Below are 26804 nucleotides of genomic sequence, written 5' to 3' on the forward strand. Positions count from 1 at the left end.
CAGTCCTGGGATGAACCTGCGTCTGACTGGAGAAATGAAACATTAATATTCCCAGAAGGATGCAAGAGTTACAGCAGAGGGCAAGGATGCTGAGGAAGAGGTGAATGGGTAGCTGAGCCAGTCCCAGTGAAACCGCCTCTCGGATACTCCCACCCTTCCGGCTGAATGGCACAGTCAGCTCTTACCCAATTGCTTCGTCATCTTTGGCACTCGCTGCAGGCAAGTGCCAGCTTTTGTCAGCCCAACGATGATTTTCTCTGCCACGCGCTCCAGAGCAGAGGAGTGAGTTTCGACAAACTGGTCCCAACCTGACAAATGGGAAGAAGAGCGAGGATGTCGGTCTCCGGGTTCTCTGAGCTGGTGTTGGCATCCAGGAGCCCAGAGAAATCAGCCCATCCTGAATCCCCAGTATTTCACTTACCACGTTACAAGGACAGAAGATTTAAATAGCACATCTAGGTAATCTCATCCTTATCTGATGTCATTCCGCTGGCACGCTCTGGATTATATCGTTACTTATGCGGCCCACAAGGACAAGAGATGGAGGAGGAGGGACTTCTTGTCCTTCACAACTGAGCAGGAACACCAGTGGACAAAGACCTCACCAATTCACCTAATGGTCCATTGACTGCCATCTGCTGCTTTAACAACTATTCTGAAACACGTGATAGGTTGTCCTCACATAGTTCACCTGGGCTTCTGTGATCTCAGCGGAAGTCTTCCTTCTCCTATCAGTTACCTTAAATCTAACAAGAGAGCCACAAAGCTCGCTACCTGCTCCAGTGCTCCAGGAGTACGTTCTGATTTGCCCACTGCATTTGTTTCCACAGACCCCTGCACACTGTTGCAGAGGTGGTCAAAGGAGACATTCCAGGAGAACCTTCTGGGATCAAGACGTAGGCAGACATCATCAAAAGCACAAGAGAAACAAAGGGAACATCCACAGCAATCACCTGAATTCTTCTTCGCATTACCATGCATATTCATCTAAATGACTCTCATTCAGAAAAAGCTTTAATAGAAGAACCAAGATGTCTTCATGGGCCTGTACAAAACACACACACACATCCCCCCCCCCCCAATCCAGCCGCACAAAATGGTCTAAAAGCTTGTATTTACAGCCTTTGGAGAACGGTAGGCTGTTTACTGAAGGATTAGATAAGGCTTGACAAAGACGGAGTAAGGTGGGCATGCTGTGCCTTAGAAAACTCTTGCAATACAAGAACCCAAAACATCCCTGTAGGCACTTGCAGTTAGAAAAGAACTTCAAAAAGAAGGGGGGAGCAATTGCAAACAGGTTTGGCAAAGCACACTGGCCACAGATGGAAAGGGGACAAGATTACATGAGAGTGACCAAACAGCGGTGTGTCTGAGACACCCCTGAACAGATAGTGCTTTTACTGGTGAGATCTGTGGGACTGGCTCAATATAGATACCTTCTCCTTTTGTCTCAGGACAGCACTTGGAGCAGCAGCCCAATTCTCCCCCTTTTGAGAGCACCGAGACACTGCCACCAGGCAGACTTCCATACCATTGCATTACTGACATCCGCTAAAACCAGGACACAGTAGCATTGCTTGAAGAGCATCTATTGCAAGTACCTTCCTCAATGGAAAAGCACTGTAGGGCACACCTTTGCTTTCGTAACCGATTTGGTCAGACAATTTGTCAGTCACATCCTGGGCAAGAGGCAAACACCCAGAGATCAGTTCTTGAATACTTCCTTTGCACCATGAACTTGAGTAATTCCTACACTTCCACCTGTGTGCACTGAGTCCTGGAGGTCACAGTCACAGCAGTGGTGATGGGGGCTGCTACTATCAGCATTTTCCAACAGGCACTCAAGGAAAGCTCTGCTCCTTAGAGTACTTCCAGAGTAGGCTGGAAAGTTCTTCGTGAGTAGAGAGGAAGCAGCAGAAAACATGTAAAAAAAAATCAAGAGTATAGAAGGGTTTGGGTTGGAAGGGACCTTAAAGCTCATCCAGTTCCAACCTCTTGCCACGGGCAGGGTCACCTTCCACTAGGCCAGGTTGCTCCAAGCCCTGTCCAACCTGGCCTTGAACACTGCCAGAGATGGGGCAGCCACAGCTTCTCTGGGCACCCTGTGCCAGGGCCTCAGCACCCTCACAGTCAAGAACTTCTAGGTAATGCTTAATCTAAATTCATCCTTTTTCAGTTTAAAAGCCTTCCCCCTTGTCCTGTCACTACATGCCCTTGCTTTCCTTGAGAAATAGCATCATAGCACCACCAAACTACTTGGAATTGAGGGACCAGAACACGCAGGCATGGGGCCTTCTCCAGCAACCCGGTATTGTGCTCAACTCTGAATTTACAGCAACCTATAAAACACAAACACAATTACAAAGTTCCCCACTGTGCCCATTTAAACACAGCTAAGCGTAGGTGTGGATTTACATTTAAAGAAACAACCCACAGGAGAGAAGGCACAGCAGGGCCCGCAGCCACATGGCACGTTTAATTCCAAGGGAAGAACACCTGACTGCTACATGCAGATTGACAAATAAATAAACCCAAGTATATGCTCTGCCTTCTCTATTTCAGACTGTTAATTACACCGTTATGGGCAACTCTGTTAGGGGACTCTTCACAAAGCTTCTCGGGAAGAGAACCAAACTGCCTTGTGCAGGAACACTTTTAGGTTGGGATGAGGGTTTGGTTTCAGCACAAATCACAGCTCAGGTCTTCACAGCAGCTGAGCAAGAAGCATTTGTCAGAGCTAGGCCTATAATGAGGAGGAGAGAAGCACGCTCCGAAGAAACACATTGAGAAGAGTGGAACAGAGCACACAGGAGAACTTGCCCAGATCAAGTCAAAGTAAGTTTATTCATGTGAGACCAGTTCGGACATGGTCAGATTGAAAACCCTTCTCATCTGAGCACCTTGAGGAAACACGCAGAACCAAAAACCCAGGACAACAGCAGCAACAGCAACAACAAAATCCTGCAGTCACAGGCATGCCTCGGTAATTGAGGGTGGCCTCAAAGCACCACCACGAGCTGCTGGGCAGCCTGTGCTTGCAGCGCTCACAACACGTCTGACACTTCTCAAGAGGGGACAGAACTGTTTACAGGAAACCATTTGTTACAGGGGCCAACCTCTCCTCCCCCCGACCCTGGCAACATCCCTTTCCCACCCCACCTTTCATCAGAAGCTTATCTCGTGCCCAGACGGCAGGCAAAGAGCTCATCCAGGCTGGAATTCGAAACCACAGATTCTCAGACTCCGTGGCTGGGGCAAACGGTGCCGCCATCAATTTTAGAACTAAGTTTCAGGGAGTCCTGATTCTATTTGTACAGAGGCTAATGAGTAGCTTGGGATGTGAACACTAACCCCAGGGCATCATTCTGAGAACAGGATGATAGATTCTCAGTCTCCTGTTCTAATTATACAGGCAAAAATTGGAATGGGAATGAAAAGAGACAAGAACAGGATTCAGGTCCCTCATCAGCTCAATGGCATCGTTTTCCCAAGCACTGATTTTTTTGGAGGGCTAACAAAAAAATGCAGGAATCACCTCCACCAAGAAAGAAGGAAAGAGACTCTCAAAATAAAAGTATAAAATGGGGCAACTGAGTTTCACAGCAAGCAAAGCTGTGCACAGAGCCCTCACTGCAGAAGCAGAAGTCACTAAGCAACCGTTCAATACGTTAAAACCTTAAGGCACTAATAATGTTCCACTCTTTACAATCAACACGTGATTAAAGATTGACATTCATGACTTTAAAAAACAATAGAATAAAATCACTGTACATTTTGAAAAGGCATCTTTTCCCATTTGAAAAGTTTCAGCTCCAGGAATTTTCCTGCCCTCTGCCCCATCCAGGCATTGTTGACTAGTTACACTGAGTGCTTGATCAGATGTTCTGCTGGGTAACATGTGCCTATTCCAATGAAACATCCCAAGGCAGAAGCAGAACACAATCTGTTGAGAGATCGCTCAATGCTCCCATTAACACCACCAACAAACGTCAGAGGTGTCGGTGGTCACCCTGCTTACTGCAGTACTGCATAATACTCGGACATCACCATACTGACTGCAGTTAAACAGTTCTAGTGCTGACTTGCATCTAACCTTTCTCTCCAAGATACAACTCAAGCTTTAAAACCCTAGGCAGAGGAGCATGGGGGAAAGACAGCAGCACTTGTTCACTATTACTATTCTCAGTCCCTATCTGGAAGCCCTTGTCTGAGAGCAGCCAGGTCCCTTAAATTCCTTTAATTCCCTTCTGGTTCTCCTTTGCGGGAGATGAGCAATTGCCCAACAACTATGAAATCAGTGACACCAACTTCCTTTAGAGGGTCCCATTTTGGTCAGTATTGATTGGAGTTCAAATAACAAAGCAGTAGTGAAAGTATTTGTGTCCCATTACTGATCCCCAAAGCCATTCAAGGATCCTTTAGACACAAAGGATCTATTAAGGCTTTTTGTCAGAGATCATAGTAAAGTATTGCACACTATTTGTCTGCTTAAATAGTTAAAAACTGAAATCTCATTTCCCAGAGATTAGTAACATCATTACTATTGTTAAAAAATGCTAAAAACCAACATGGAGGTTAACTTTCCCATGTGAATCTACTGGAACATGTGACGGTTAGTAGCTAGGGATAGCAGAGGTCTGTCTGTGCAGAGATTTAGCAACAGCACGTTTTATACAACTGGACAGCGCCGATTGCAGATCATTATTTTTGACCTTTCTAAAAGCTAAAGTGATCATAAATTTAGACTACCCATGAAATGCACTGTAGGATTTCACCAGCACAACAGAGCATCAAAATTCACTGCAAGACCACCTCTCCACTGTCAGTCTTAAACAGCTGAACTTTGGTCAGGACATCCGGAAATAAATAAGGGTGTAGCAGTGAGACCACCCAAAAGAAGACCCTGGTGTGACTGCTGACATGGCAGAGTCTGACAATCCAGCAGTCCTGACAATCCTGGACAATCCACCAGGCCAGCAGCTCCATGTGTGTGGTCTCAGGACGGGTATTTGGTACTCCACTACTGAGCTCGCCAAAGGCAGGTCCATCGAGTCTTGCAGAGCAGTTCTGAATTAGTCCAAACGTGGAGGATGTAACAAACAAGTCTCCCAGGGTTCTGATTAGTGTTCCAGCTGTCAGGTCCATACAGCAGTCCTTCTGGAGGTGAGCCCAAGTCACTCGGCCAGCACTCGCAAGCGCCGCTCGTGCAGGAGCAATCTCATCTCCCTCACTATTAATGGTGAAATGAACAGGATTGTTGAACTCGTCTGTGAAAAGAAGCATATCCAGGACAATTAGCAGAGAGCAGCCATAGCTGCAGCCATCCTGCCCTCCAATGTGCATTCCAGGCCTCCCCAGAAAGATACACGCTAAGAGAAGCTATGACAAAGTGGCCCACTGGATGGGAGGACTGAGTCTGCAGGAAAGCTCACATGATTTCAGCTGTCAGGATCTTCTTTTCATAAAGAAGATGAGCTCTTCACTGCCTCAGTGGTCTTCCTCCTGGCCACCTCTGCTGCTTACCAAAGTAGCCTTTACCCTTGTCAGCACAGACACAAGAATTCCTGGCTCTTGCAGCAGGGAAGAACAGGTGAATTGTACAGCATTCACCACTGTGGCAATGCTGAGGAGATCAGGGCCTGAAGGGTCTTCTCCCCCAGTGGCATACCAGAGCAAGGCATTTTCATTTCAGTTTTAAGATCCTCATCACTCCTTCCACTCATCTTCCAAGGCTAACAAGCACCTCAACTTCAGCTCTCTGAAAATACTAGGAACTATGTACAGAGGAGATGAAGGAGGCAGGTCCTTCCTTGGAAGGCAGTCAGGTTGTGTGAGCTTTAGGAAATGCATACAGGTATTTTTAGGCAAGTATTTTTGTGCCGCTGCCACAATCTCGATTCCTGCTGGGCAACATAAACCCAGTTGATTTAGACAGCCTGAGTTAAAGGCACACCATAGACCACTTTGAGAATGGCAACAGTCTGCAGGTGCTGCAGAAACAGACTGAATGCCAAAGTGACGATTTTCAGGTTCTCACACAAACTTGCTGTTGCACATTGAACCTTGACAAAGAAATGTTAAAAAAGGCGATCTCTTACCATTAGAATAAAGAAATAGAAAACCCACATCCATCCCAGGTTCTCCTGGATCAAAGACACTAGGTACTAAATGGAAAAAGGAAAAAAGAATCATTCAAAGTGGGAAGGATGACTTTCAGGCATTGCTCTTTCATTTTCTAGAATCTGTGGGCTGCTAACACTCCACACGGAGCTGATCACAAAACCTTCCGGCTGATCTTTTCCTGTCAGAAGAGATGACTCAGGACAGCAGCCCTTCTTGTACAAAACCCACAGTCTCAGCAAAGCAGGGATACCATCCCAAAGCTATACAGTAACTCATAGCAGCATAAAGACAGCACTGAACCACAGTTTCAAAGGGTGACAGATTGACTCTGCTGAATACCAGGTTTTTGCACAGAACACTGGGACGTAAGTGGATGTAAGTACTCTCAGAACTAAAAGCTCTAGAATGGCTTATAAATTACACAGGACACATTCTGAAGTGCTGTGCAACCGCTGCCTAGTTAACCCTTCATCGTAAGGAAGACACTTGAGACTACAGTCTGTTCTGAACTTCATTCTACTTCAATAGGAGTACACAGGCTACAAAAGAAAATGTATTCCCTATTAGCAGATTTATATTCAGATGCTGTACAAGGGCCTCCCTTCTTCACTACTGGGTGTATTAGCACAAAACAGGATCTGAATTTGTAACATGTTCACTGTGGATTTGCTGTTATTCACACACCCCCAGAATGACATCATGGTTGTCTCTGGTGAAATAAATGCAACGCTAGAATGGGAGGAAGGCGGAATTTTTCAGAACTAAAGACCCAGTTTTGATGATGACGTGAGTTTGAATGGTATGTGTGGGGGAAGACAGAAACACTGCAGACAATGTAAGAACACTGAGGGTAACAGTGCACTTTAAGATGTCCACAAAGCACTGTAATTTTCCACGTTTAATGGAGCTCCGCATCTTTCCCATGAAATAAGACTGGATGATTGTATTTACCAGGCAATCAGTGGCACCTATAAACCCAAATCCCTTTCCAGAAAAGAAACTCGTATGCCTCGCCTGCATCCTTGGTATTTTACCAGCACTAGAGGATGCCTGGAATAGAACTGGCTCCGATCTTTCTACTAAATCCTGCCCTCCCCAAAGCACCACTGTGTTCTTCCACATAGTTAACACTTGTATTTGAGAAGAAGGAATGTCCCCAGTGGGCACACTGTCAGCTTTCTTTTCTGCAACAGTCTAGTCTTCAGACCTCTAGCAGCATACTGTAAGGACTATCGAAGCAAGTGGTGCTGGATTTACAAGGTGTAAAAGACACCCGTAGATAAAAAAAGGGAACCACAAATAAGAGCACATTTTACATTCTGTCATAAACACTGTAACATTCATAATAGGTATTCTCATTTTACTTGGTTATGCAGGTAAACTTTTCTATAAGCAAAGGTTTTGCTGTTTCCTTTGACCAAAAAAGAAATCACAGAACCGCAAAAATGGTTTGGGTCAGAAAGAACCTTAAGATCATGTAATTCCAAACCCCCCCTGCCATGGGCAGGGACACCTCACACTAGACCATGACATCCAAAGCTCTGTCCAGCCTGGCCTGTTTGTTTGAAAACCCCAGACAAACTCCCAAATATTTTATTATCACTCTTTGTGAAGCTGACCTTTACTTGCTTTTTGGAGTTCAGGATATGGAAGTCTCTAAAATCCATTTGAATTATGAAAGTGCCGTAACATTAGCACTACAAACACTGTTTAGTTCTCAAGAAAACGTGGTTTTCATGGAAGCTTGAAACAGGCATGTTCCCTTGGTTGTTTCTTAAATAATTCTGGTTTTTTAAACCAAACTTCTCTTTCTCTCTCTCCATGCTAACATCTCTAACTACCACACAGTCTTTGCCTCCTTTCCCAGACTCTGTTATGCTTTGGTAGCCTCACCTGGCCCACTGCAGCACCAATACTGCCTGTTCCATCCACAATTCCCGTGACTGTTGCCAGAGCCTCGCTGCTGCCTTTCACCAGATCCTGGCGCCCCAGGTCAGCAGAAATTGCAGAACTGATCATGTTGGAAGGGCCGCCGATGAAAAATCCTGAAAGTGCCGAGAAAAGAGCCTTGGTACAAAACAAATGTGTGGATAAAGTCTCAATGGAACATCTTCGAAGCACAGATTTCCTACCATCCAAAGCTCAGGAAAAGGACTAAGCCTAGGGACAGTGATTTCAGACTAACTGTAGGTATACTTGAACCCTCACAGCTGTAGCATGTGGTCAGGGAGCACCTTGCGGACCTGGAGTACACACAGAGGTTGCCAACAAGCACATTTCCATCCAACAGCAGAAACGAGGTTATCAGCTGTGGCACACTCTGCAAGAAGTCAGGATGCACCGAAGTGCATACAGAAAGCTATTTTTGAACAGCGTGCATATACAAACCTTCCACGTGAAGCAGATTTAGAGATGTTTCTGCTCTGGAGCAGTATACCCCTATGCTACAGCCTTAGTTGCCAGGGGTTCATGGAGGAGACGGAAGGCCAAAAAACCCCACAACAGGACAGAGTTCTGAAGTAGGAGTGTTTGAAAAGAAAGGCTCTATTCATGCAGGCTAATCTTGATTCCGTAACACAGCACAGTATGTCTGGTAGCACACAAAGCTTGTGACCTCTCACAGTACACGGGGCATTTGGGGTTCTGACACACACCCTCATATTTGAGCTGCAGTGCAGGACTTTGCCATACCTCCACCTCCTCAGATACCACTCAGATTACTGCTAGGTATTTTGGCATAAATACGCTTCCATCATACTGGCCCAAGGCAGATCCCCTCAATTCCAAGCCATTATTCTATAGTCTATACTCCATACCTCTCTAAGGCAGTTTTCCTACAGCTGTATTTCAAAAGTAACAGAAATTGAGCTCCAGATTTTACTCTTTCTGCAAAACCAGCAGAAATGGCAGCACACACAAGTGTATTAACACCACCTGAGGCTGGTGTTACTGATTTTTCTGTAATGTATATATACGTCTACTAGCAGCAAATGTAACAGTGGTGTTTGATAAGATACCTGTAATTGCCATGATCACAGCATTGATAGGTTTGCTGTTTGGAGAACCTGCAAGAGAAAGACCAGATGAGTGTAAATAAAAGAAATGAACTTGAGAAAACCACTTATCTGGGATCAGAAAGAAGCATGCAAACATCCAGTCTGAACTGTCTGTTCAGTTAGCTACACAGAGACAATGACCTGTATTTGATTAGAGACTTCTACACAGATTAGTCTTATTGCAAAGGCATTTAGAGACTAGAGATCCAGAAGTTACCCAACAGCACCTTACAGTAAAAAGTCACCTTTGCCATTACACTTTTGTGATACCCAATTTGTCTGGCTCTGGGTTCCAGCCTGTATTATGCCTCTTTCTGCGACACAGGGCTTACATTTTACTCTCCTTGAAAGTCCATTGCTTCCAATAAGCTTTTGAAAGTAATGAGTTAGCACAAGAGCCTACAAGACTCCACCAAAACCAGTCCTTGCTGTTTAATGATTATACCTTGTTGACCTTACTTTGAGACTACCTGAATAAGCTTATGAAAAGTCACACTCTAATTTCATGTCCAGCTCTGGCAGTGATTTCTGTCCACAGATCTCAAAATGCTCTATAAAAGTCTGTCTATTATCACCACCTCATTTTGGAGGAAGACATAGAAAAGTGAAATGATATCCCAGTGAGTTAAAGCACTCCGCTACCACAGAACAGCATGTCTGAAGACAAAACTGTTACCCTTAAAAGATCATCATAGACGTTTCATAAAAATGAGATTGGCCTGTCTCCTCCTCCTTTTGTTTTCCTTTCAATAACCAAAGACTGTATCTATTATACAAAACGCAGAAAGTTCAGTTTCACCACTTACAGAAGTGTAACTGGTTAAGAGCTTCTGCCTCTGTGTATATATCCTCCAGCACAGATCTGTCCCCAGGTTCTCTTTCCTCTTACAATAAAGACGCACCTGGGATTTCCTGCTCTGCCAGGTGTGGTGTTGATGCAATGACAACACAAAAAATCTCACCGACACTGGAGAAGGATCAGTACTGGAACTCTCCACTACAGGGAAATCCAACCACTCAGCTAATTCTTTTCGACCAGACATTAACTTTCTGTGCAGTACCACACTTCAGGCAAAAAGGACCAAAAGGCACCATCCTGATCCAGAAGCAGTTTCAAGCCAGAAAACAACTAGAACAGGCTGTGCTCTGGTTTCCTCTAAGACACACCAAAGAAACCTCCTTTCACTACACAATAAAAACATACTCACGGCTGTAACCAAAAAGAGAGCCGACAGCAAAGAGCAGGCTAATTGCTAGCACTGGGGCTCTCTTCTGCAGCACATCAGAAATCAAGCCCTGGATAGTTCCACCTGCAAAAAAAGAAACCATTGTCAGGCTCAGGATGCTGACACCTTGAACAGAACTCTTTTCACTGAATGCAGTGGCCTCCTGCCTTCTCATCAATGCACATTCTCTAAAATCCTGAAAACTAAGTCTCCTGCCCTTACTGCCCCAGACACAGAGAAAACAGTAAACTTATGGGGCACAGGTAGAGCAGGGAAAACTACTCATACTGCTTGCCCAGGAATTTATTACTTCTTTTTTCTGGCACACAACTAGCCAGTGTTCCACTTTTCCTTCCCCTATAGGACCATCACAGCTCTAGGATCACCACAACTCTGGATGTAAGCAAGCTGAACATTGTGGCTGGTTTCTTTACAGAAAGAGCAGGAAAAGGCAACTCTTTTTCACAGGGAAAGCTTTAGCACACAGGTCTCTCATTCCCTGCTGTCTCATCTACTTAGGGTAGGTTCAACTAATTGCAACAAATGCCAGTAGGAGATTAAAATCACCTTATATATCATTGATACCTCTGTAGAAACTGCTCTGTTGGTAAAAACTAGGAACGGTGAAAAAGCCTAACATCCACAGAGGCAAAACATCCACAGAGGCAAAAAACCTGACCCTGAACAGACCAAAACAAGGGTATCTATTCTAGGAAAGCTAACTGGACAAGGTAATAAAGCATGAAACTGAGCACAGGAGAGTGGAAGTCTAAACATATACAATATGTTCTTTATTCTGGTGGAACAGGGTCAGATCTTGCAGCCAGCAGGAACAAGTGCAATTACATTTTATTTCTGAACACAACACAGTTGTGCTGCCTTTGCCAAGATCTGTGTTGAGTTGCTTCTTAAAAATACAGGACAGAAGGGACAATATGGAACCCAGTTAACTCCAGATCTAAACTCTCCCCCAGGGGTACTTGTCAGAAAGTAGCAAGAAGCAGGGATACCATTTTGTACATGGCACTTTTCAAGAGGACCTAGTGACCACAGAAAAATGCCTGCTGGAGGTAGTGTCCAAGAATATCATAGCGCCCTTTAAATGACACGTAAACTCTTTAGGGGGCTCATGTACTCTGTGTTTTACAGGGAAAAAAAAAGGGCAGGGGAGGAAACCCAAACAAAACAGCCAAGCAGGCTAGCCTAGACATAACTAGACTTTCTATATTCAGTAAAGAGCTAGATCCCACCGAACATGACTGCTCCGAGCTGCGCATGATGTCTATCACTTTTCGAACACTAGCTGGGCAACTGCAGGAAGATGCCATTCACTTGCTCACTCACCTATGATTCCTCCCACATCATACCAGATTGAGAGCTGGTCAGCTTCTGCTTCTTTCCATCCAAAATTGTTGCTGAGGTAGAAGGGCAGCCAGAAGAAGAAGGAGTAATTCACCAGTTTCAAGCAAGCATAAGCCAAAGAGTACTGGAACAAAGAGAGGGCCAGCAAGCAGTTAGCATCTGGGAAACGCAAAAAGCGTTTCTGTTTCCTCCCATAAAGCTCAGTATCCAGCTAAAGCTTTTAGGGAAAGTGCTTTTGTATTTCCCCTAAGAAGGCAGTATTATGGAAGCTTAACGCTGAACATCAAAGGGAACCCAGGAATACATAAAAAAGAAGGCTATTTTCTTTTCACTGAATGCAAGGGGTTAAAACACCTTCAGTGTAATCTTGAGAGGAAGTGACACCCGGCTTCAAGAAATGAAGGAAATTTAATTCACCTTCTGAAGAGAAGGAAGCCAACCATGTGACATGAAATAAGCTTGAGATCTAGTCATCTGTGCATCACGCTGAGAAAACTTATGTGAAGTAGCTCCTCTGTGCTATCTTTTGCTGCTCAGAAGGCTCATCTGCTTACAGCACCAGAAGAGAAGGCTGCGTTCATAATCCCCAGGCAGGTATTTCAGGACACAAGATGAAAGGTTTGGCCAAATCTAAGCACATGCTTCCAAACCCAACAGCTGAGACAACCTCCTGCTTTTGGCAGCTGGGCTCAAGTTGTCCTTAGCTAGCAGGAGATCTCCTTCTTTAGAGCTTTCATGTGCACGGCAAAGATTTGTTCTCTGGGATTGCCAGCCCAGCATGCAGAGGGAGGAGGCACACTGTTTCAGTGAGGCCTCCTGATAAACACAGACATGGCAATTCAAGGAACCCATACTTAAAGAGGAAAACAAGAATAAGGGCAGGAAACCCAACATGTTAAAATCACAGCTTTTGGGGCTGTATGAAAATACGTACGTACACACTTTAAATGTCAAAAAGCAGATCTTTTTTATATATTCAACTGCTAAAAATCACACCTTCTGAATTCATATTATTTTAGTAAATAAACCCTTTTTAGCTCATTAGTGCTTTTCCACCCTGACAGGACACAAACTGATCTCCAGCATACATGTGAAAAGTGCACTGTACGAGGCAGCATTTATTACAACACGCTTAGAAACTGTCTACCAGCTTGTCAGAGGAATTAAGCATTTAACTTCTAGAGGCTCAAGGGGCAGCTGTCTGTACTAAAACTCTCCCAGCACATCACTCAGCAGGAGGAGAGGGGAACTACAGAAGAAACACGTCAAATGAAGTCTTTGCGGAATCTTGACAAGCTTTTGGAAGTGCTCTTGGTATTTGGTCTCTCACCGACCTGACAGTGTCCTGGCTTGGCGGGGCACTGATCTGCCATCAGACAGTACTCACAAATTCAGAGGTGTTCACATTGCTGGGTTAATGCACAGAACATGGCCTCAAAATCCCAAGTACAGAAACAGCAACACCAGTTGTATAATACCCCTTATGTTCTGGCCAATGAAAAAAAGTCACACAGCAGCTGAGGCAGCCTCTGTCACCAAGAAATTCTGCCTAAAGGTTCTTTGTACCTCAGCCCATTTTTAGCACCACCAAAACCAAACTATAGTTTATACAACATTTAACTGTATTAGGAAAGAGCTCAAGATGGGTATGCTTTCTTTTGCCACCTCTCAGCCAAGGTCTTAACAGCAAAACCGTGGTAGTCCAGCACTCTAAACACTGACAGTTCACCCACCCCTTCTAGATGTTGTGCTGCCTTAATCACAACCACCAAATGCATTGCTCATTAAGGGTATCTGACAACACTCTCCATTCAGTAGTTCTGCTTCGTGATCAAGACAGCTCACACCTTACTACAGAGCCAGCCACCCTGCCTCTTTTCTTGTACTGAGTCAGGGGCACACAGCTCACTGACACACAAAGTTAACATTGTTTTTTTAATGACAGGCTAATTTTTCAGCTGAACCAAATCCATGAATTGGGCAATACTGCTGACGCAAAAGTACAAGCTCTCCACAAGACAGGATGAGGATACATGGAAACTGCATCACTAGGCTTTGTTTCCAGTTATTTATTAAAAAAAACCCCAAACGCCTACTTTGCCACGTTACATCATGCTGACTAAGGCTTTTCAGGCCAGCTTGCAGCTTCAAGGCAACAATAAAAAAACCCCAACATCAGTGCCACAGAGTTCTGTGTGATGCTCAGCTAGCAGAGAGAATCCCATTCCCCAGCAGCATAGCTACCTTACCAACAGAGTATCTACATCCACCTTTGCTCACGGCCTCCCTTCTAACTCAGCAGCAAAAAGGGAAGGATCTCTGCCGCCTGTTGCTGGCTCGTTAGATGCACTAAATGAAGCGGGGGTCTGACAGCAAGAGCAACATGCAACCACATACCCCAACAGTAATATAATCCATGTGCACAAGAGTAACAATCCCAACCCAAGATTTTAACAGCATAAGAAGTCAGGTATCAACAACTGCAACACATGGTCAACATATTAACAATGAAGTCAACAAATGCTGACAACACAAAAGGTCAGATCTCACTCAAGAATCTCAGTCCTCACCAGTACTACACCCGGAAGGCAGCAAGCCTGGAAAAATCCAATGGCCTTTGGCTGGTTGTCAGTGTCAGTTGCTTGAATAGAGTAATTCCGGTCATCATCATCAGCATCATCATTGCTCATTAGAGGTCTGTTGGCATCTTCCTCCAGACTGCCATCTTCGTCTGCTCCAAGCTCAGGGAGGCCTAAGTTTTACAAGGGACATGCAACAGGAAAAAGAAACCACAGCCTGTTCAACTTCTCCCCCCTCTAAAGCTATGCTTGCTTCTCTTAAGCAATTCTCCCTTCTAGCAATTCCCTTGCTCTCCCGTACCTCCGTCCTCCTTTGAGCTTAGAAACTCTTCTAGATGGTGTTCTGCACTGTCGCCAGTTTCTACCCTTTGTCTTCTAGTGCTCTTGAAAGTATTCTGTCTGATCCTGGCGTCGGCCTTGTCTGTTCTGAGTGTCTAGCCATTAGTTGGAAGACAACAAATTAGTGCATTTCCCCACTTATATAGTGGTTGGGATCCTGGGGCCTGGCTCCTGGGTACCACTTCCCTTGAGCATAGAGGCTGAGTGTGCCAGCAGCTACTCAGACAGCTGCTGCCTGTTATCGCCTCCGCTGAACGGAAGTACTAGAACTGCACTGTTGCTGTCTCGGCTGCTGAGCACTCTTACGAGCGCTCTTTATGGTAGCTTTAGAGCTACCAACTTTATAGCCCTTGCAGGCACCTGGGAAACCTCCTCCACGGCCCTGTCAAAGCCCAAAAGTTCTTTTGTTTTCCTGCTACACTTTAGTTTGCCTACAATCTTCTCAGAGAAGGTCCGTATCCAATCTCAGAGCTATTTAACTGGCTGTGGGAGACCTACAGACCAAAGGTACTTGCCCTTCCCACTGCACAGTTAAGGCGTTCTATAGTTTTCTCCTGCAATAGCCAGCTGTTTGCCTGCTATTTCTTTTAAAAATACTGATTTTCCAGGTGAAGAAAGCCTGACAATTAGGCACGTCCTAACGGGTATGTTAGAGCCAGGCTGTTTTACTTTGCTCTTTAAAATATGCAGACCCTATACAGATGAAGCACAGTGGCATTTAGTGTGATCTTGGTGAGTAAAGCATTTGCTCCATTAAATACACTAAAGAGCAACACTGTTTTATAAGAGCCCTGAGGATAAGTGCTGTCGGAACAAGCAATAATTTAGTACTCCTAAAGGTTAGACCAGATGATCCTTGAGGTCCCTTCCAACCTGGCTTTCTAGAATTCTGTGATTCCAGTACTATGTGGAAAGCTGCAGATCTGCTTTCCATGAAGAGACTGTAATGCTACAGCTCTCTTTTACTTACCCACTTCCTTTGGTGATGTCAGCAGCCCAAAGAACACAATGACTCCTCCAGCAAACTGTACTGAGGCTGTCACCAAGAAAGCATACTGAAGATAAATAAAGAAAAGAACACTTTTTAAAACACTTTCAGTCACACAGGCTTCAATGATTATGAGGGTTTCTTTACATTCCAGCCTTGTCAGAGAGTAAATGCAGCTACAACAACCCAGACTACTTCCACAAAACTTGGAAACAAGTGGTCTCTGCATCTTCTGAACGGACTTGGTTCTATCTTGGCTGAAAGACCACATTAAAACAGTTGGCTTAGTGTACTGAAGTGACAGCAGTGAGCACGGAGCTCACCCAACAAACCAGCACATTGGAGGGGACTGCTCAAAGAAGGGTCAAACACCAAATTCAGACTAGGTGGCTTACAGCTTTGCTCAATAAGGTCTTGAAATCCTCCAAAGACAGATCCTCCAGGCTCTGGCCCCCACCCCTTGTTCCCGTGTTGAATTAACTTCGTAGCGAAATAAGTTTTTCAAACATCCAGTCAGAACCATCCCTGCTTCACTTTATAACCACTGCTTTTTAGCTCTCTCGCTGTGCAACCCAGGAAAGTCTGGCTCTGATTTCTCAGCAATCTTCTCACAGGCTTTGGAAGGCTACTATTTGGTACCCTAAGCCTCCTCATCTCCAGAGTGATAAGCTCAGCTCCGTTAGCCTGTCCTCACAGGTCACAGGCTTCAAGATGTGCTGATTCACATACATTCCCTCCATTGAGTTGCCTGCCTTCTGCATTGCAGCAATTTAGTGCTAGCCTCTTCCCAGTTACAGAAGCTATGCCTCCACAGCAGAACCTCACCACTATTCAGCAGCAATGACTTCAGTTAAGTGAGAACCTGTGATAGATGACTCTGAAGAGCACTTTAAGCTACCCAAATTAGAAGAGGGTCTACTATGACACTAGGGCTTTTCAATAACATCAGTCCCATTTACAAAGAAGTATCAGACACATTTTTCCCAGCTTGGAAGGGTCAGGAAAGGAATACCCCTTGTATTCTGCCTACTGCTTGCTACCACAGAATTCAGGATGATGAAACTGGGCACCCTGAGCCTCTTATCTCTCAGAGACAGCATAAGCAACTAGTCTCTCACAACCCAATCAGACATGCAGTCCCAGCTAGAAACCAGACAGCAATACCTACCTCATAGCCGTATTTGAGAACACAGGAGGCAAGGAACGCCCCAAGGATATTTCCCACAGATGCACAGGCACTCCAGAGTCCAAACACAAAACCTCTTCTGCAGAAGGGGAAGAAATTCGAAGAGGCAATGCACGGAGAGGTGACATTAGGAGCAAGATGAAGATAAAACATTTGAATAAACTTTAACCAAAGAATAAAGTTACAGCATTCTCCCAGTCCACTCCAAGAGGACTCAAAGGTCACTTCAAACAAAGCACAGAATAACTTGGAGGTTCCAAATAGATAAGGGAGGAATGTTCTATCCTGAAACACTTGCGTTACAGCAGAGATGAGCTGGCAACAACTGAGTTACAAGCTATAGCTAGAGCACATCTGCAGTACCCCAAAGCAACACAGTTGAACCTACAAGGAGCCAATTTCAATTCAGTCTCTTCAGTAGTACATAAACAGAAAGAGGTTTCCCAGTGTCATGAAAATTCAAATTCAGACACTGTAATGATACTTTTGAAGACTGAACCTGTGCCTTTAACGCATAACTCTGCTCTCCACACCAAGCTGTTCTGTTGCTCCAGGGAAGAGAGATAATAGTAACAAGAAAAGCATAATCTCCAGGGAGAGCTTCTAGCAGCCTTCCAGTACCTAAAGAGGGCCTACAGGAAATCTGGAGAGGGACTTTCTTACAAAGGCATGTAGTAATAGGAGAAGGGGGAAGGGTTTTGAACTGAAAGAGGGGAGATTTAGATTAGATATCTGGAGAAATTCTTCCCTGTGAGGGTGGCAGGATACGGGCACAGGTTGCCCAGAGAAGCTGTGGCTGCCCCGTCCCTGGCAGTGTTCAAAGCCAGGTTGGACGGGGCTTTGAGCAACCTGGTCTAGTGGAAGGTGTCCCTGTCTGTGGCAGGGGGAGTGGTACTGGATGATCTCTGAGGTCTCTTCCAACCCAAACCATTCAATGATGATTCATCCCACATAATTTTAATTCTGACCTAACAGTTGGCCTTTTTGGTTTGAGTCAGCTCAATCTGCTACTGAGTGGGTCAGACAAGTGAGTCACTGAAGAAAACTCCACTTACCCAGCTTTTCCAAACCAATTGCCCATGACAGCAACCACACAGGGCCAACCAGTGGACTGCAGTAAGCCATTCACAACCCAGAGACAGCAGTAGAACCACTTGTTGTAGAAATGCAGCCATTCTGTAAGTGTGCCAAAGAAGAACACCTAGAGAGGTGGGGGAAAAAAAACAAAACCAAACCAACTTAAAAAACAACAGAGAAGACCCAGAGGCTACTGCTGAAAGCCAGGCAGGAGTGGGGTCCTACAAAGAGAAGTAACATTTCAAGGAGAAGGTGCCCCGCAGCGGCCAGGCCAGCCCAGAGGAAGCCTGGCATTGTGTAAGAAACAGCTCAGGGCTAATAGCACCCCCTGGTGAGCCACTACAGCACTTACTCCAGAGCCCAAACACCTCCAGAGACAAATGTGCTGTCATGGCACTTCCATTCCAGAAGCCTTTTATCTTTGTAAACAGCACAGTTTTAACAGGAGTGGTGAAGAAAGAGACAAATACTTCCAGGAACAACACTAAAAATAGAGTAGCCTCTTGATCTGATCTGCTATTGTACTGACATCCAAATTCACAAGCCTCTATGCAAACACAAAACCCTCAGTGGCCATTTATCTTAGCAAAATTTGACAGAAATACTGCAGCTAGGTCTCAAATGACTGAGAGCCCTAACCTAAACTAGCCAAAATAAACACACTTTGTGGCACACTGCACTTGATGCATGTTTGTGGTCATGTGTTTGCAGAACGCAATAAGCCATAGCGGGGTTTGTAGCCGTTGGGTAAATCAAAAGCACTCCAACGTTTTACCACTACTTTAATAACCAGAAAACCACAATGAGATAAAACTGATTCACACTTATCTGCAGTGGCTTGGACCTCAAGAACCATCTTGTTTTAAGTGGACATTCTTTTTTGACACATGCCCTCCCAGCAATTGCAAAATAAGTAAATGAATGCTTACTATTGTTAGTATGACCCTTAAGAAAGACAGCAAAGATTGTGTTTGGAAGCAAAAGCCTTGATGACAATATATGTGGGCTGGGAGAACAGTTATAATACATAACAGTCCCAGAACGCCCAAACACACCATTCTTGTACAAAAGCTGTTCATCAAGTCTCTAAACAGTGTCTCAAACTTTGGAATTTCCTTCTGACACAGTATCCATAAACAGATATTTCAGGAAGAGGTGAGTCATCTAGTGTAGCTCTGTGCTTTAGACAATGCAGTAAGCGCGTCCAGGACAAAGTTTTACATACAGAGTTTGAAACCACTGAGGTAGAGCTACAGCTTACAAGCAGACCTGCACAGAAACAGAGAGCCTCTTCTCCCCTAAAGTAAAATCCTATCCAGGAACCCTAAGAGAGATTTCTAAATCACACTAGTATGTTTCAACTTACCACAAGAGCAGAAGAACACATGCCAAAAGACAAAACCCAGCGTAAATTCAGGCGATCACCAACTATACCACTGACAAAGAGACCCTAAGAACAAAACACAGCATTAAATAAAGCCACAAGGTTTGTATCTGTTACCTGCAAGAGTTAAAATGGCGTAGAAAACGTTCATCCAAACGTTGCTGTTATACCAACTTAGTTTGATTCTAACCACTTCTGCACCACAGAAATCCTGCTCATAGCTGTTCATTAAATTTCTTATTTTTAAAAAGTTCAGCTGAGAACTCTTGGAGAGACAGAACCCTCCCATCCGCTGGTGACATGGGGGTGAGAAGTTCTGAAGCGACAGTATTTCTCTTGTATTTGTTAACAAGCATCTCCACATGGCTGACAGGCACAGGCAGAGCTAACAAGCTCTGAACTAAGCTTTTTAACTGTATTAGTGCTGGCAAGTGCAGGAAGATGATCCTGTTCATCCCCTCCAAATCTGGGTGCAATCATCCCTGTAAGATTCAACCAAAGCTTAGCAGTTCTGGGTTACTTTTACTCACCACAGCATAGGAAAACAAAAAGATAGTGTCCAACGTCCCCAAGAAGAGAGTTGCTTCTTCTGCATTTGGAAATAAGTGGCTGCTGCTCCAGAGCTACAGAGAGAAAATTTTAACAGGCAAACACTGAGAGGCATAGATCATTTTACTCTTTTTCAACAGAAACCCTAACTCCATACCAGCACAGCATCTAGCCCCAGCAGCCTCCCATTCTTTCAACACTTTAATTATCAAATGAAGAAAAATTATGTCATTATCTACTGCAAAAAAAAAAGCCCACTGTCACTTCATTTCACTCCTAAAAGGAAAGCTAGCCAACCAGAATTGAGAAATGCTTGTTCCACCTGGATCAAGACAAATGGCTGGCAAAACAAACCTTACTTCTAACAAGCACACAGCTTCTTATACAGAAACACTGATGAGCATCTCCATAAATAATACAATAAAGGCATATTGTGTTTTCTGTGAAGTGTCTCTTCTGTGCTTACCTTGCTGTCTTCACTAAATGAATAATTCCCTTAAAGTACTTGTGGTCCCAACCATAATAAGAAATGACAGGCCATGAACAGAAAAGAAAGAACACAAAAGGAACAAGGGAAGAAAAAGACTGGATGGAAACTATTTACAATGAACTACAGTCAGTAGTTTAGAGGGATTTTGGGGGCTCACCCTTAGTTTCATTTTACTTTCAATATGATGAGGAAAGAAAGGGAAAAAGACTCTGTTGTCCCCAAACTAAGATTAGCAACATCAGCTGAAAATAGCAAGCTTTGAGGTTGATATGAGTCAATCAGGACAAAGTTTTCTTTCCCCATTAGAAAATAAACAAACCTTTAAAGGCTTAAAAGCACAGATCCTAGCTGTCCTTCTAACAAAATCATACTGTGGCTTGCTCATAAAACTATTGCAAAGCATTCTGTTACACTTTAAATATATTTTTAAGTATAAAGAACAACTGTAGTTTAAAAGATATACCAAAGTTCAAAACTGATAGCATGTAACTTCTCTCTTCATATCCTTAATCTGATTTATCCATTCCCCAAAACATGCTTTACTGTCAATTGATATAATCTAAATTCATACCAAAAGGACCACTTTGACCATTTTTCTTGATCGAATACATGCACCTCAACATCCAGCAAACACTAAATTATCTATATTAGGAAAAAAAAATATCTTCCAAAATATACTAGTAGTTTGAATGTGAGTTAAGGAACTAAATATAAGCACCTCGTAGCTCACTTTTTGCATCCCTAAATATTCATTCCTTTTTGCCATACTGGAAAATCCTGAATGCACTGCAGACCCAATTTACTGTTTTCACTTCCCACAGAAAGTCGGCATTTTTCATCCCTCAGTCAAACATTCAAATAACCAATGATTTCTAACACAGACAACACCCAAGCAGCCGACCTGGAACTCCCTGCTCTAACAGGACTGTGACCAAGCTGTTAATGTAAGATTTCTTCCGCTTCCCAAAAACACTGGGACAAGCCACTGCTAAAAACAAGCATGTCCCTAAAAGGACTGTGGGCAGGAGCCAGGCGATAGTTCTTGCATTCCCACTGTGAGATACAAGCAGTATACAACTTCCTTTCCTGCGAGCAAACAGTGCCAAAACTCCCACTGCTTTCGCTGAAGCCAAAATTTTCCAGACAAGGCATGCTGGGTGTTCAGCATTTTGGAAATCAGAAATTTTAGATGCATTCTTCGGTATCAATTTAGGATAAGCAGCTAGCACTTTCAGACAGTTTTCATCTCTCCTACTCTGACTATCCTTTTAACATGGTGGCAGCAGCAGCATCACCACAGAGAAAGGCACAGCCAGGGTTTTACAGAGATCTCTGTAAGCCCATTAACTGCTCATTTATTGCCTCCAACACTTCAGCGGCAGGGCTCCTCCTTCCCTTTCCTCCCCCTTCTTCATGCTGATGGCTACTGTAGAGCCTCTGCTGGGGTCCCCATTTCCATTGGAACACTTAAACTTCTCAAGAAGTTTCTCTCTGGAGACCACTAGGAAAGATTTTGCCATCATCTGATGATCCAGAAAACTACAGTTCAGACACCTGAAATTCCTGCTCACATTCCAAGCAGTGTCCCTGATGGATGCTTAAAGGGGCCTCCTCAGCACCACAAGCTCAGCATACTGGAAGTTACCCACCTTTCTTTGCACTTGCCTATCCCTTGTGTTCTCACCTCATATGGCCGGAGCTCAGGGGCTGTGGTGTTTAGGCAGGAGGGAGTCCACTGGCTGGAAATGCTGACTTTGACATTACTGAATGTCTTTCTGGAAGCATGGAGCAAGGAGTAACTGCCAGAAAACACACAAGTACAGGTTGGCCAAATGATCTCTTGAGGTCAAGTGGGAAAGCATAGGACTCAAAACACAGATACCTGCTGTCTAAGCAGACAGCATAGCAGAGGACTGTCAATTTTGGAGATATAGGCAGCAGCAGGAACCCCCAAATTATGGCCAGGCACACTGATTTTTTCTGGGGAGTCGTGAAATAGGGTCTTGACCAGAAAGGATCTTCTCTTCTATTTACAAAAAAAGAGGTGACTGGGCAACAAGAGAAGATGCACTCATCTGGCTAACCACCATTACAAGTTCGCTTCCAGAGACCAATTAGGTACCACTGGCAGTACAGTTGTGAAGATCAATGGATATGAGCGAGGCAACATTTGTAAGGGGAGGCAGTATGGTATCCCAGCTGTTGTCAGCTGGTGTAACAGACAAGCTTTCAAGAAACAAATCTAGCAAACCTTCAGGTATGAAGCAGTGACGTCTCTGCTCTAGAGGCCTGTCCACCCTCTGCAAATAGTACTTTCAGAAGAGAAGAGGACCCCAGAAGCAATTACAGCATATTCCATCAGTCAGAACAGATATTAAACGTGTTCTGAGCATCAGCATTTGCTTCCATCCTTGTTTCAGCTAGTTCCTCCCCACGCCCACCTGCATTCACCCTTCTGCAACAGAGTGCTACTGGCTTGGCACAGTCAGCCTCACCTTTGGTGCAAGCCCTATTTGTGGCTGGACTCCCCAGGGGCATAGCACACTTCACAACTACATGACAACCAGACCAGTTGGTACTACTAGCTTTTAAGCTTGTTTTCAAGGCTCACAGCCAAAGGTTGAGACTATTTTCCTATCTTCATTCTCCACCTTCAGACATGCCCTGCCCTGCCCCTCCCCTCCCAAAATGCAGTCAGATGAACACTTCTCTGGGCAGAGATACGCAGAACCTACCTGAAGAAGGTCAGCAGGAACACAACAATATGATGGTGGGTGCAATGGGATACAAGGCCTCTGTCTGCAGGCTGCCTCCGTAAGCTTCCAGGCAAAGCCATGCTCCTGGCAGCCCCCGGCCAGAATGGCTGGATGATGCTTAGGTCATTTTTCTTCTCGCTTAAACAGAAGATGGGAAACGAAGAGAAAAGAAAACATATTTGAATTAAAATTCATGTATAAAAATACATCTGTGCTCCCCAAAGAGCTGTAATTCAGCAGGAACAACTCTATGCCATTCCTTCCTGATTTGTGCCGCATCACTACTCATCTCATCACCTATACATTCCTTGACACATTCTACGCCCAGAAATGTGTTTTTATTCCCACTCTTGCAGTACCCTCATGGTTATCCTTCAACCCATTTCTTTTTTTTCCCTGACTAGCAGATGCCTCTTCAGTGCCCATCACCAAGGAGCTCCCCCAAGATCTATCCATTTCTAGTGCTCTCATGTTAAAGACTATTCCACACCATTTACATCTGCAGTACACTGTGGAGCAGTCTTAAATAAAGTAACCTCCTATTGCTGCTTGGCTAGCTATGGACTGGTGATGAAGTCAAGAGAAGAGCATTTGGTTACTGATAGAGAATAATTTTGGATCTAACTGCCTCTTTAAGATGTCATTGAAAGAATATACTCAAGAGTGGACTTGCACAGCTGAAGAAAGGAAGGCAACTGTGAGGACAGTGCTGAAATCCAACAGCTAGTCTCCCTGACTGTTCATTCTCAAGCATTAAAGCTCCATCTGTCACTAATTCAGTAAGTTCAGCATGTGGCAAGTCATACTACCTGTAGGGCATGGGTGACATCTGCCAAAGCTGCTATACATCAGAAATTATCAGTACTGAGGAAAAGCTATGATACAGGCACAGAGCTTCTTAGTGTTGGCTCACCCCACACTACTCTGCTCCCTCAGCTGTGCTGGCACAGCTGAGGGATCATTTCATGCCTCCCTTTTGTTTTCTTGGCAGGGATCTTTTCAGCCAGATTTCCCTGCCACGGCTCACAAAGCAACTACAAAAACACTTGTGTCCGTGCAACAAAGAACAGTGCAGAGAAAGATATGCTCTGTAATAGCATCACTGCTGAAGGCAGAACCCAATTTTGTTAATGCAACCTGGCTTAAAACAGCTCCACAAGTCAGCTGGTGGGAACTGCATTTTCAGAAGACATTCAGACACCCCACACATTCTGAATGCTGAGAACTAAGATGATGCACCACCCGTGCTCCCCCAAAGAATTAGAACTGAAATAAGATGGAACATAATGCCTTTGTGTTCTTTTGTATCCACAGACACTGCTTGTAATGATTGGTGAATCCACACTAGACTTTTGAAGTTCAGCTTCAAAACCTCACTTGCAGAAATTCAAAGTCATTGCCCAGACTTCCTCTTATCCAAATTTCTGCTGCTGAAAACCCTGCACATCACAGGGACTTTCTGCCCCTCCTTCTTATAACGCCTAAAGGTTTCATCAAGACAACTTCCACTGCAAGAAGTCTTCCTTTCTTGTTCCATCAATGATGATGCATGTGTGACTGACAGACAGACACCAAGTACGACTGGCTATATTAACCACCACTGGAGAAGATGTGGCTGCCCCATCCCTGAAGGTCAGACTGGATGAGGCTTTGAGCAACCTGGTTTAGTGGAAGTGTCCCTGCCCATGGCAGGGGGGTGGAACTGAATGATCTTTGAGGTCCCTTCAAACCCAAATAATTCTGTGATTCTATGATCTGACCTCCGAAACAGAGTATGGCATGGAAACCCTCCGAGTCATACGGATTCAGCCATTAAACCTTTGAGACACTGGAGTCCCATTTATCCCATGCTATGCTTGAACACGTCATTCTCACCCAGGACAAACGCAGCACGTCTGTGCAAGATCTGAGACCACCTGCATCCACACAGCCCGAGTGCATTTGAGCCACGCTCTCATCGCTCCAGCAAGCACAGACCACCTAGGTGTGCCAGCACCAAAGGCATGGCTTCTAGACTGCATGGGTTCACAGAGAGGGGAAGAAAAAGCACCTACATCTGGAGCCATGGGAAGCCAAGGCTAGCCCTGGCAAAGGCAACTTTGTAAGCAGCCTGGAAACTACCTCCATCTAAGGTCCCAGGCCATTTCTCGACACCAGCGAATGAAAACTCAGCACCCCCAGAAGTATCACATGGCAGCAGTGAAACTGCTTGGGGCCATCCCCCACACAAGCAGCATGAAGAAGAGAGAGGAACCCCAGGCACTCCAACTGCCCAGCACCACAGTCCTTGCAGGCCTGCGAACCACACAGTTTCATCAAACACAAGAGCTCATTCTCTTTCCTTGCCTCTCCCTCCGCTCCCATCAGGCAGCAGCAGGTAACAGAGCTCTTCTGAGGAAAGCAGAACACAGCCAGTTGTGCAACGCTGCCGGAAAAGTTCCTTCCATGGGTAACCAGGCCACAGCCTGGAGCACAAGATTTACCACCCGCTTTATGTCAACATATGCAAACATAGATCTTATTTGTCCAAGATACCGAGTCTCTTTAAAGCTAAGACCCAGGTCTGACCTTAAAGTCACCCTTTTTTTTTCTTTAATAGCATTTACTATTGAAATTACCTGCTCCTCAGCGCTTTTCAACCTTAGCTTGCTTTCTAGAAGACCTTCAGGCACACGATAACTCTTCCCACTTACGGTCAGTGTAAAGATAACTACCGAAGATTTCTTTTTTCTTTCTTCATTTTGCCCTTTTCACATTCAAAACTGGCTTCTCCCTAGGCTAGAGCAGCGTGCAACTAGGGGTTTATCCTTACAAATTAGCCTTCTAATACCACATTAAATTTGTAGTGGAGGAGGAGGAACAAACCAGGAGGAAGGATAAACCACAGAACTCAAGGCAGAGAACCACAAGCCTTTAAAAAAGGAAGAGAACTGCTTTTTGGGTGTTAGACAGCTCATCTGCTTGCTTAGCACTATTTACCTCCAGCTAACTGATACTTTGCATAAGCTTTTGTTAAGCTTTCCAAATTCTCCCTTATCCCTTCACCTGAGGTCAAAACACGACACTTTAACACCACCCTGCCGTCCTCCAGAGCCGCCAGGGAAGACCAGAATTCGCATTCCTAGGGCTCCCGTAGGGAATCACGCCAAAGCCCCGGCTGTACGGCGCTTGGGAGGACATAGGGCTGCCCCAAGCACCCGGTCGATCCAGCCCTGCGACACGGGCGGCTCCAGCGGAAGCGACCCGGGCCCAGCGGCCCAGCCCCGGGCGCAGGCCGCGCTCCCGCCGGCGGCACGGCTCACCTGAGGCCGGCTGCGGGCCGGGGCCGGGCCGGCTCTCCCGCTGGAGCGGACGATGAGGACGCGGGTTCTTCCCCTCAGCGAGCCCCCGCGGGAGGCCCGGCGGCCACGTCCCCAGCGCGGCGGGGCGGGGAGCGGAGCGGAGCCGAGCCGGCAGCAGCAGGGCACGCCGCGGCTCCTCCGCGGCCGCCAGCCCCCCACAGCCATCCGCCCGCCCCGCAGCGAAGCGAAGGGAAAAGAAGCACACCCCTCCCGCCCCGGGGCAGCCCCCCCTTGGCCGCTTACCGAGCCCCGCGGCCGGCACAGCCCGCAGGAAGTCAGAGGGGGCAGGCGGCTCTTCCGGCGGGCGGGCCCAGGGGCATGGCGGGAGCTGTAGTGCAGCCCCCTCGC

General features: G+C 45.3%; 1 protein-coding gene across 2 annotated transcripts; it reads right to left on the reverse strand.

The window, feature by feature from the left end:
* Nucleotides 1–5086: 5086 nt before the first annotated feature.
* Nucleotides 5087–26797, reverse strand: SLC37A3 (solute carrier family 37 member 3). 2 transcript variants are annotated; one of them, XM_065681053.1, is made up of 15 exons: nucleotides 26700–26797; nucleotides 23095–23253; nucleotides 22044–22158; nucleotides 19851–19943; nucleotides 19303–19386; nucleotides 17915–18060; nucleotides 16842–16938; nucleotides 15656–15740; nucleotides 14338–14519; nucleotides 11750–11891; nucleotides 10388–10489; nucleotides 9141–9188; nucleotides 8017–8168; nucleotides 6099–6164; nucleotides 5087–5267 (listed from the first exon to the last, which is right to left on the reverse strand). In XM_065681053.1, the coding sequence occupies exons 2-15, from the start codon at nucleotides 23193–23195 to the stop codon at nucleotides 5175–5177; spliced, it is 1506 nt and encodes a 501-aa protein (XP_065537125.1). In that variant the 5' UTR covers nucleotides 23196–23253; nucleotides 26700–26797; the 3' UTR covers nucleotides 5087–5174. The 2 variants fall into 2 exon arrangements, with proteins under 2 accessions (XP_065537125.1, XP_065537133.1); XM_065681061.1 differs by lacking the exon at nucleotides 26700–26797 and adding an exon at nucleotides 26418–26609.
* Between the last annotated feature and the right edge of the window lie 7 nt (nucleotides 26798–26804).

This window comes from Lathamus discolor, chromosome 1 (assembly GCF_037157495.1).
Source record: "Lathamus discolor isolate bLatDis1 chromosome 1, bLatDis1.hap1, whole genome shotgun sequence".
Classification (NCBI taxonomy): domain Eukaryota; kingdom Metazoa; phylum Chordata; class Aves; order Psittaciformes; family Psittacidae; genus Lathamus; species Lathamus discolor.